The 12,535-nt window shown below is 37.1% G+C and overlaps 1 protein-coding gene across 25 annotated transcripts in view; it reads right to left on the minus strand.

Moving 5' to 3' along the window:
- ATP8B (ATPase phospholipid transporting 8B) overlaps positions 1 to 12,535 on the minus strand; it is a 620,401-nt gene that overhangs the window by 181,327 nt on the left and 426,539 nt on the right. For all 25 annotated transcript variants that reach the window (XM_067110108.1, XM_067110102.1, XM_067110090.1 and 22 more), the window contains one exon: positions 9,153 to 9,211. In XM_067110108.1, coding sequence (XP_066966209.1) covers positions 9,153 to 9,211 — 59 coding nt within the window. The remainder of the gene's footprint in view (positions 1 to 9,152; positions 9,212 to 12,535) is intronic.

The raw sequence follows: 12,535 nt of genomic DNA on the forward strand, positions 1-12,535 counted from the left end.
CATTCATTCCCTGTAAGCAAGTAAACATTCAGACTTAAGGTAATTGCATCAATTCAGAGAGCAATATTAGAGCAACTACAGGCTACTAGAATGAAAAAGATTAGCCGGAACAGGTGTATATGCTTAATTTCACCTCTTTTTAAAAAGGCTATTTAAATATACAAAACCTAAAGGAAACTGCAAAAGACACTTTGGTTGAGAATTAAAGAGGATGATTTCGTCCACCGTTTAACGAAGAATGTTTAGATTGAAAGCTCATCTTTACTGTATACTTAGCGCTGGTTATAAGTCTTCTACCAGTAAAGTCAATAATTATGGGATATAAGATAAACGGGGCCATTAGATGGAAGACTTCAATTTGGCCTAACAGGTTGAGGTCCAGTTATTGTATATTTTACTAGGTTCTTGTTTAATGTTAGGTATTACTACGATTTTCCATGGACAGTTTACACATTTTAATTACTTTACGGAGGATCAATATTATTGTAAGCGGATGTATAGTCGTCATGGCCTTGATTTAATCTGCTTATCATGATAGGTGCACATGCAAGGATAATTAAACAACGATTCATCACTTCAAATGTTTCATTCTCAGGCTGAAACGAGTTAAAACTTCCATCTCTGGGCAATTGCATTTCTCTCTTAGAAGGGTCAGCACCGCCCTCCCCACCCCCCTCTCTCTCTCTCTCTCCTATTCTATTCTATCTGAGTAGGTATCCACCAAATGAACGCCGTTTTCCTCTGCAGCTTGACTTGACAACCTGCTTATTTCAAGACTTGCTATATTCGCATTCTACATAATACTTGTAATGTTACTCTGTTTTGGCAAACCATATCACACACACACACACACACACACACACACACACACACACACACACACACACACACACACACACACAGTAGACAATAATGGATAAATATCCAATGTCAAGTATTGATATATATTATACAATTGCACACTGAAGGGCGGTTCAATCGGGAAAACTCTTGATCCTTTCATTCACTTAAAAAAAAAAAAAAAGATGGTATTTCAATTTCGGGAACATGATTCCAGGCAAACAAAGAAAACGAACTTCACCGGAAATCAAATTTATAGTTTTTGCCTTTTTTTTTTATCAATTACCGAAGTGACAAGTTCTGGATAAGATCAGCGAAGGCGTGATCATAAGATTAAGGCAGTTCTAAAAAAAAAAAAAAAAAAAAAAACATTTCACACACACACACACACACACACACACACACACACACACACACATATATATATATATATATATATATATATATATATATATATATATATATATATATATATATATATATACATACATATATAAAATGCTATATGCTTTTTCCCCTTAGAAGGCGTGGCTCCAAAAGATGTAACTCTACCCTTCCGTTTTTCAGCAGCCTCTATGGGAAGAAAATGTATGCACCATGCAGTGCCCCATGGATTCTCATGGGGCTTGTGTGCCAATGGGGTCTGTTCCTTCCTGGTGATCACCCATCTAAGTACTGACCAGACCCAATCGGTATACCCAATGTATTACTGCTGTCGGTATTGTGTGTGTGTATGTATGTATGTATGTATGTATGTATGTATGTATATATATAAATAATGTAACGTGTGTTTGTTTGTTTGTTTGTTTGTGTTTTGGTCAAAAGAAATTATGTATGTACACATTTATGAAAAAAATAAACAGCCTCAATGTACAACGCAAACTGCAAGGAAATACAAACCATGACGCTAAATAGAACCACTCTAAATATGAACTAGGAATATAAAACGTCACTTTTAAGGTAACAAATAATACATAGTATAGTACGCACACGCATAATATATATGGGCGTCTGATCACTAAATGAATCGTTAAATGAAAAATTACAATAATTATTTTTCATTCGGAAATATAAATCTTCTTGCACTGAACTCTCTCTCTCTCTCTCTCTCTCTCTCTCTCTCTCTCTCTCTCTCTCTCTCTCTCTCTCTCTCTCTCAAAATACGAGCATTTGTACCCTTCATGAAATCTCCATCAGCTTAATATTGGAGAGGAGTCCGCTTTTCAGTCTTGATTATCCGTACACCGATTCGGCTGTAATCCAAAATCCTGGCTTCTACCTTCCACTTCAAGGAGCACTGCGCCTGAGAACCTTTGCGCAGAGGCCTAAAGTCTGATGTATAATTCAGCGTGGATTCATTATATTACCTTGACTTTATGTCTTTTTCGCTCTTGGACGTCACAACTAGAGATCTATATCAATATGTGTTCTTTTGTTCGGCGGTGGCGTTGTCATTCACAGTCATCCAGCTGTATCAACTCTTCTGCTTGCTGTCAGTTTACCAAATGAAAAATGAGGGTTTTTTTCACGTCTTGAGATTATGAAATATGCTCCTTTTTTCTCTGTCTTTCACAGAGGTCGAAGAAAATTCTTCACCCCTGTTCTCACTGGCTCTAACATCTCATTAGATGCTTCTTTCCCTCTACTACATGTTTTGGAATGCTCTTCCTGCTTGCGTTCTCAATTTGTCTTATCGCCTTCCATTTTCTATCTGAAGAATCTCCCATCTGCTTTGGTGTTACACACAATTCGTTTTACTTGGCCCTTGTATCCTTTTTCCCGGCACACCTCTATTGTTTCATCAGGATATTTATTAAGCTGCCATTACCACCAGCATCTCCACCACATAAAAATGAAAATCAACATCTTTGCATATACTTTATGCGGCACAACACTCCCAAGATTGGAGAAAAAAAAAGTATATCTTAGTTTTACCAGACCACTGAGCTGATTAACAGCTCTCCTAGGGCTGGCCCGAAGGATTAGACTTATTTTACGTGGCTAAGAACCAATTGGTTACTTAGCAACGAGACCTACAGCTTATTGTGGAATCCGAACCACATTATAGCGAGAAATGAATTTCTATCACCAGAAATAAATTCCTCTAACTCTTCATCAGCCAGCCGCGGGAATTGAACTCCGGCCCATCGAATGAATGTCTGAAGCTCAACCGACTCGGCCAACAAAGGGCTCCAAGATTGGAGAGCTTTTTAAGCTTAGTTAATTTCTGAAGCTTCTTCACAGATTTGAACTTAACCCACAGAGTGACATTCTCAGTTCCATTTTCTTCTTCGAAATTCCTCGGTGTTCATATCTCTGATTAATAATGAAACAATGGATTTTTTCTTCTGTTAATTAAATCTCAACTTTGTTTCCTCTTCAGCATTATGTTCATAACTGTACCTGCTAACTACGTCTTATCCACAGTTCCTCAATTTCTCTGATTTGTCCCATGCCATACGACGTTTATATCCGCACAAAGCATATTTTTCCAACCTGTATATACCCTGCCTTTCTCCTACATATTTGTAGGCTTAATCTAAGCTCTCTATCTCCATGACTAGTTTTATTCAATTATCCTTTTAATATTCTCGATCCCAAACTCTTCTGTCCAAAAAATAAGAACTTTTGCTATAAAGGTTATTTACCATAAGAATATCTTTCTACAGCAGAGAACATTGCCGTTCTGGACCGTTTCTTCTCCGTCTTAGATCATTCACATCAGTCAAGAAAGTTCTTTGGAATCTATTCCTTAAAACCCCTGATAACAGTATCTCCTCTAAAAACAAACCTCCCTCCCCTAGAATTCTCCAGCAATAATGCTGAAAGTGGCTCAAATGAAATCATGAAGTGACCATTAATTGTTTCCAGGTCACTTTCACTCTTCCATACTCATTCAAGAAATGTTCTTCACTTCGCTTCACAGAAGTTGAAGGACGAACAATGACTACACTGGATTTGGATATGGCGGAAGGGGTCATTATCAACATTCCTGTCCTCCAATTTCAAATTGAATAACTTTTCAAGTATTTCAGTGAGCAAGCAGAATGATTTCAATCGAATTTCTAAAAGTACTAGCAACTGTCCCCTAACACCCAGATTATACACTTGTGGTATATTTCTCCGGTGATTTTTACAGCCTCAGAACTGACTTAAGAGTGGGCCCATCCTTCTAAACCTTCCGTTTAAAAATCGCATGAGAGATAAAACGTAAATATTTAATATTGATGTTAACATTCCATTGCTAATTTCCAAAATGTGAATTGTGCATGCCTAGTAACTTTTAGGCAGAGAAGTTTCATCTATATCTGCAGCAAGAACAGCAAGCTACATAATACAAAGCAACTATAAATGAATTAGTTATATTTCCAGAACCTGAACGCTCCCATCCACAGGAATGCTCTACCAACTACATAATTACAAAAATGGGACATCTTACTAACATAGGAGGAAATGCACAACCAAGTTCTTCGTAAGCAATCAAAAATTTATGCTTCATCAAACTGGAATATGAAGAACAGCAGCGGCAGGAAAGATAACAACAACAGTATCCTGAATACTATCTGAATGAAGCCGTAATAATGAAAATAACTATGCAGCATTTGAGATTTGCAGATATGATCCAGATAACTCACCATATTTTTACAGGTAGAGGCATTAGCTCTTAGGGGAAACGAACAAAGGCTTCAACAGAGTTGCATTATGAAAGGCTTGATTTATGAAAATGAAATGAGTCTTCAAAATAATGATTAAAATATCGAACACGTAGACACGACACATCTCCTGACCCAGATTTGCTTATCTAGAACAACTCGAGGTATACTGATAACATTTTAAAAGCAACCCACTTTCTGGTTTTAGCTGATAAGGAATGAGAATATTCTTATTATCCTCTCCGCTGCAGTTTTGGAGTTTCCATCCGATTGCGATGTTCCATCCACGAAATGATCGAAGTCGCAAGAGGCCACATACCAGAGAATAACAAAAACAATGACAGTAACAACGCGAACAATAATATCACTTCCACCACTGAGTATGGATGTTCAAGACTAGTAAAAAAAAAATGAACGGATTTCACCATTTGTTATTAAAAACTTAAGAGCATCAGCTGGATTCCTATGGACACCAGAAGAGTTGGAAGAGCCAGACCTACTTGGTTGAGAACTATGAGAGGGGAGGCTGGAGATGAGATAGTATTTGCGCAAGGCAAAGCACAGGAAAGACACGGGAGGCGGAATTTCACAGAGGCTCTCGACGTTACGCGTCCTTTGAGGGGACCAGGACGATGATGATGGAGGAAAGAAAATCCGGAAATTGCTGAATCAGTTTTCATCACTGGAAACTTAAGACAAATTTAACAGACATCCTTAAGAAACTGACATCAGAAATGCAATTATAGAGCAGGTGTCCTAGGAATCAACTCAAAACTATATAGAAAATGAAGGCGTCTTGTTGACACTTTCATTTCTCCCATCACGGTCTTTTTGTAGAGCAACTTTCAAACTATAACTACCAAAATTTTCGATGAAACAATTATTATTATTATTATTATTATTATTATTATTATTATTATTATTATTATTATTATAACACTTACAGAAACAGAAATAGGAACATGTGTAATGTCCAAAAGATGACCCACCCAGCCGTCAAGAGAGGCTCTCCGACATAGCAGCTGCTGGAGAGTGGAAGGCTTTTCCGAGCAGGAAGTTGCATGCGAAGCAAAGTCTAAGGAGGACAGCGCTGGAAGTGAAAGCCAATTACATCCAGATTTACCCAATATGAGCACAAACACGAGTGTTAAAGCGTTTCCAAAAGTCGATCCCACAAGAGAGCTTACGAGCCGATTCGTTCAATAAGAGACGCATGAACACGGAGGCCCAAATCCTAACAACATAAGTGATATAGGCTCTAGGAAATCGTCAGTAGTGGTCATATTTCTTCTTACACCATTTACATGCAAATGTATGCAATCATAAGAAAAATCCACTGTATTCATGAATATGTATACAAGTTTGCATAACGTTTAATAAGAATGAATATATATATATATATATATATATATATATATATATATATATATATATATTATGTATATATGTACATGTACATATATATGTATGTATGTATGCATATATACGGTATATACATACACACATATATATACACATACACACACACATATATATGCACACGCCATTCGAAGTTGCAGGATCTGCTGTGGTCCAGGATCCATAGAAATCACAATACCAACCTTACATAAAGATCATTTCTATCCACTACGTGGGTTGTTGCCATTTCCTACACGATATTTCATCCACGTCTGAAGAAAAACTTTCCAGCCAGCAAGTAGCAACTATTTCTCACTTTCAACTTGCCGCTTATCTTATTACTGCACACTAACTAAGAATCAACTTTCCTTTTTGTCGATGCAGCGCCAACTTGCGGAATTTATTTTACCTTGATGTAGGACTAAGTAGTTTTTTCAAGAAAAATCTTCCTCCGTTTACCTCTTCCATTCTTTCCTTTTTACACCCTCATATTTTGATATATATATATATATATATATATATATATATATATATATATATATATATATATATATATATATATATATATATATATATATACACATATATATATATATATGTGTGTGTGTGTGTGTATATATATATATATATATATATATATATATATATATATATATATATATATATATATATATATATATATATATATATATATATATATATATATATATATATTTACGCCATTCCCTTACAAGGGTTGATCCTAAGAAAAAGGACACATTGCTGCACTCACACTTTCAAAGTTGAATCGTGAATAAAAATATTCGTATAATGTAACTTCTACACACATACAAACAAGCATTTTATATATATATATATATATATATATATATATATATATATATATGTGTGTGTGTATGTGTGTGTGTGTGTGTGTGTGTGTGTGTTGTGTGAATATATATTGAAAATTTCCTGACATACTCCTTTAATTTCCTTCTAATGAAACTCATCTGGCCTAATCGTGTTTACGGTCACATTTTCACTTGTTTCTCTGGACTTTAACTGATATCTATTTTAACATTTGATTCCACCAAACATGATCTAAAACACCTCCATCCATTCCACTTCACAACATTACATCTATCATCTTGCTCTTCAGTCGATTCTGAACTAACATAAAATAAACTCTTTCAACTCCTGATTCCAACTTTCTTGCCAAGTATACTCGTGAACATTCTTCATTGTAAATCACGTATTCCTATAGCACCCTTTCGGTGCACTTCGCTTAAGAATCTCTATGCTCATTTACTTCAGGATCTTCACACCGGCCAACAGCCTACATTTTTATGTCGCCTACCTATACATGTCAATCAAAACACGACCATCTATGAAAATACAGTGGCAGAAGGAGCGGATGTGAAGTACTTGAAATCCCAAGGGGTCATAAGGACAGCAGGAAGGGTTTGTGAGTATATAGGGAAAGGAAGAATGAATAAATATATTAAGTATTGAAGTAAGGAAATGAGAGATTTTGTGAATAACATGAGACTTGGGAGAATAAAAATTGTTCTACGGGGAAGTAATAGTGGAGCCAAAGGTCAGTGAACAAATGTTACTACAAATGAAATGCTGTGGTAGAGTGGTCACCGTCTAGCTGAGTTGCTGGCTGGAGTTTGCAAGGCGTGTCTAGGTGAGGGAGAAGTTCTGAGGGAATGGGTGAAGATCATTGTTCCACTGCATAATGATCAATTTGATAGAGGAAACTGTACGAATCACAAGATCATAACATTACTTTAGTGTACCAGGAAAAAATTCTGGTTAAGAAAGTTAAACAGGCGACAGAAAGATTGATATGGGATGAACAGCGTGGGGTTAGGTAATGAGGAGGTGTTTGGATCGGGCTTTTGCTATGAAAAAGTTATGTGAAAAATTTGAACTTAAACACAAAAGCTGTGCGCAGTATACATGTACTAAAACTGGGAAAAAAAACCTCATGTCAGAACGGACAGAGTCAATATGGCGAGCGCTGAAGATGTATGGCAAATAACATACGTTGTTGAGAAGTAATAAAAGCATATGCAAGAGTATGACGACAGGAAAATGACTGATTTGATGAAAAAGTGGATTCGAGACACGGGTTTGTTGAGTCTCCATGGCTGCGCAATTTCTTTATGAAAGAAACCGGTGAAAAGAAATTTCGCATAGATTCAAGTGTTGTGGGATATGAAACTGTGCCATGACTATAATATACTTAGCTTACTTTTGTCGCTGGATATTAGAAGTAGTAAAGAGAAACTGCAAAAACTAGTGAAAGAGTGAAAGTGTTTACAATAGCAAAAATTTGATAGTCTAAGCAGCAAGAGTAAGTTATGAAAGTACATAGCAAACAGGAAGTTGGAAAAATAAATACTGATATGGGTAGAGGAAGACTGATCCTCGCTAATTTGCATACTTATTCGGGAATAAGTCTATTGGATGATGGTGGGGTAAAAGAGCAGGTGAGTCACGGAACAGGCGAAGAGAAGAAAGTAGTAGACTTTGTCCAAAAGACTGGGAGGAGACTTGGAATGCCTCGGGAAGCCAAGATGGGAATATTCGTACAATGGGACTGTTGAGTTTGTTCCTATAAATGCGAAATGCAGTGAACTGCAGATGTTGAATCTGAATGAAAGAAAAAAAGGTTGGTGCTATGGAGATGAAAAGTCTGCATAGTTTATGAGGAGTAGGAAGATATAAGAGGGGAGAAGTGCGGAGATATGCAGAAGTGGCATTTGGTCATGTGGAACGAATGGAGGAAGGCAGGATGGTCAAACTTGTGCATAAATTGCGAGCGTTACAAGGGGGAGGGGAGGACAAGGGGAGGAGGAGGAGGAGGAGGAGGAGGAGGAGGAGGAGGAGGAGGAGGCAGACACGTAACCTAGAACACGCTGAAAAGATAGGCTGGGTGAAAACGATACTGCAAAAGAAGGTCCTTAATATTGAGGAAATGCGAAGAGTCCGTGTAGGACACAGGTAAATGAACAGAGCGCGCGCGTGCGTGTGTATAGAGGGCGGGGGTTTCAGCGCGGTACTATCAAGCCTTCTGTATAGGTAAATGAAAAACGGCTAATGTAGCGTATCTTTTCTGCTCAGCGGGTTCATTCAAGATTCAGAAGCTCCAGTATGAATACGCAAGGGACCCAAGTGTTTGTTCTTCGGACCATCCCCTGCAAGGAAAATCAGCCTAATACTGAATATACAGACACACACACACACACACACAGATAAATATTCAATACTTACGGCATAGTTGTATTGTGCGTTATGCTCTGGGTCGTTGGCAATGATTCGCCGCTCAGTTTCTGAAAGAGAAACAAGTAATTCAGTCATTGTTTTCAAGTTTAAAAAATCAAATATATTTTTAAATAGTTTAAAGAGTCATAAATAAAACTTAATACTGAATTCGATATTAAATGGTATTTGTGGCTCAACAATTGTAAGTATAAAAAAAGTCAAGCGTGCATACGTGGCATAGCTTCGTACTGTGTGTGTGTGTGTGTATATATATATATATATATATATATATATATATATATATATATATATATATATATATATATATATATTACACACACACACACACATTTAATACATACACACATTTGAACCACGCTGGAAGCACTCACTGTGCAGAACGAAAGACTCATTTTGCCCTAATTGGCGCTGGTTCATACTAGCAATCAGTCTGTTAAAAAGGAAAATTAATTTCAACAACATGGGATGAAAACAGCCTCCCTACACACTGTATCCGACCTTCACTTGAAGGGCAGAGGTCAAGATTCCGTAATATGAAAACCAACATGATGGTCGATGGAATCGATAGATTAAAGTAATCTGGCGTTGCAACGCCTATAGTCAACAACGCTTGAAATCTGTTATCGGTCATCATTAGATTGGATGAAAATGGGAAAAATATCCTTAGGCGAAAACGATCGATACTCAAGATGATACTAGTTACGAGGAGCGCAAACTCCGTCAGAACACATTCTCGAAACAGGTCACGTCGGTCTTCCTTCCGTATTGACGGAAGAATGTTGAAGAATGAAGAACATCATATCCAAATGTCAAAGGTCCCAGAAGGAATTCTGACAAACATTACAGCACAGTGTGTTGTCACAGGAATAATCTTTACTAGGGCAATAAAGAACCAAAGGTACGTTTCTTGTCAATATTCGTTAGAAAACCAAATCTTCTACATGGATAAGTCTCATCTGCAGCGTATTACAAAATTTATTTTCTACAAAGAAAAAAGCAACATTCACATTTGGCAGTAAACTCGTAATGCTGAGAAAGACTTTCATGTACGATGAACTACCTTTGTATCGAATATGCCACTATAAAACTGAAATATTAGTTTGCTGTTTTGGAACAAAAGAGCAGACGATATACAACACTTCTTACACTAGCTGCTTCTGCTCTGAACACACTTACGTGAACATACGAGTATACCAAAATTACTGACTCAAAAACTCTCATGACTGAGAAACTAATATCTTTAGGATGACTGCTGTGGTTGTAAGTAACCCAATACTTATCAATACTAATCATGAGAAAACTCCAGTGAATAAAACATGGAATTCTTTAATCGATTCACTGTAATGAAACTTACAAAAATATCAGTTGTGACGTTACATGCCTATTTTAGATATAAAATGCCGTTATCTGTGAACGCATAGATATTACCGTCGTGTTATGGCTTCATTATGCTTACAAAATGACTAAGCCTCACTGAATACAATCAATGAAGTTCATTAACCTTGTATATAACAATGGATCATTACAATGCATGGAAAAGAGTTGGTATAAACTCTACATAAAGCTGTCAAATTACCATATCATTTCCTGTAAAAGTAGACACTTTCAATGACCTCACATCCCAAAAACTTGGTACTGTGGGTATGATATTTTACTCCGACTTAACCCAGTACCTCGGGAAGGAGAGAGAGAGAGAGAGAGAGAGAGAGAGAGAGAGAGAGAGAGAGAGAGAGAGAGAGAGAGAGAGAGAGAGAAGTGGGGGAGGGATCAACAAAACAAGGCGCCGCAATTTATCCGTATTCTTCTATTAGAGCGGAGCCATTTAAGAAGTCTAGATAGCATATTCTAACATAGACACATTCATACTAGAATCCGGCACAAAGCTAAGATTACTTCAGACTCACGAAAAAATAGGCTGTGTGTTAACGAGGTAACCAGAATGCTAGAATTAGAAAAATCACATCAGAGACGAAAAAAATAACTACCATAATATTTCCACGTTCCAATCACTATGAAGGTTGTATCGCAATGTATGTTCTTCCAATACACACTAGAGTTTAATAACAACGTGTTAACAAGAGCACAGGTAACCAGTTTACAATAACAGGTTGCATAGAGCCTAGCTTCGGGAATGTTATGAAGGAAGTAACCGTGCAAAGGAGCAAATACGTAGCGTGTAACACAATTTTCTCCATCCAAACCCATCAACATACACATATTTTCTGTATAAGTAACCCTGAAAGATGAAATGTGAGTAATATCGAAGAAGAAATACAAAAAACGAGACGTGTTCACACGCGTCCACTTGAAAACTACCCGAGCAGTCAATCCCAAGGTCTCGCAAAAGGTGTACAGAGGATAACCACAGTTCAAGATCTATACAAGGATGTCTGTGCGTGTCGAGACGCACGCTAAACGCACGCAGAGGGCTTTACGTTATCCCCAACGATCTAATCCTAACTGATGCCAGCAATAATCCTTGGCCATTCTGAGCAGAGCATTTTCTTCCCTAAAATTGTTTTTATGACTAAGTATGCATCCAACTTTTTACTAAGCACAAATGCTACGATACACATGTAGAAATTCTCAAAAACGCAAGCACAGAATTTCCCACGTTGTGCGTGGAAGACTTCTTTTTTTAATGTAAATTCTCAAATAGTTCCTTTGCTTGTAATCCTACTGAAAAAACTGCTTTCACTACAGTTTCTCAATAATGACATCTGCCTCGAAATTTCCTGCGGAACAGCTATGGCAACAGATTAAAATCTTGATAAAACGCACATTACTATTATTGAACGCACTTCAATGAATGAATGGTGAACAAGTTGCCTTTTTCAGCTTCAGTGGGAAGAAAAAACAATAACTGGACAAGTTCCTTTACAATGACTCAAAGTGAAGGCTTCTGATGACACGCCGGAAGTAAATGACTGTTCTGGAGATGCGAAGATCTTAAGCATGGTTCTCGTGACTTTGCATCATATCACGTGATGTGTCTGCAACTACCTGCAAAGCAATATAATTCAAGGGCATTTGTCTCATGCCATCTCTGAGCAGAAAAAACAATCAATAAAACACGCGGTCACGAAGAAAGTTACATGGCAAGAGTATCTTTCTGAATGATAAATCTCAAATGTTTAACTTTAAAACAAAGAAATAAATTATTTTCAAAGTATAAAAAAAGAATATTCTCAAGGTTGACTCGAGTAGGTGGCTGCACCTTCAGCCACATTTGTTTGTTTGTCTAGCTACCAATCTATTTGTTTGTTACCTGAATGATCTAAAAACGACGGGACAATTATCAAGATATTTCTTCGAAAATCATATATACGTCTCGGGACAATCCCAGAGTCAAGAGCCTTTCCCATTTGTCT

The sequence above is a fragment of the Macrobrachium rosenbergii genome, chromosome 10 (assembly GCF_040412425.1).
Source record: "Macrobrachium rosenbergii isolate ZJJX-2024 chromosome 10, ASM4041242v1, whole genome shotgun sequence".
In the NCBI taxonomy this organism is placed as follows: Eukaryota; Metazoa; Arthropoda; class Malacostraca; order Decapoda; family Palaemonidae; genus Macrobrachium; species Macrobrachium rosenbergii.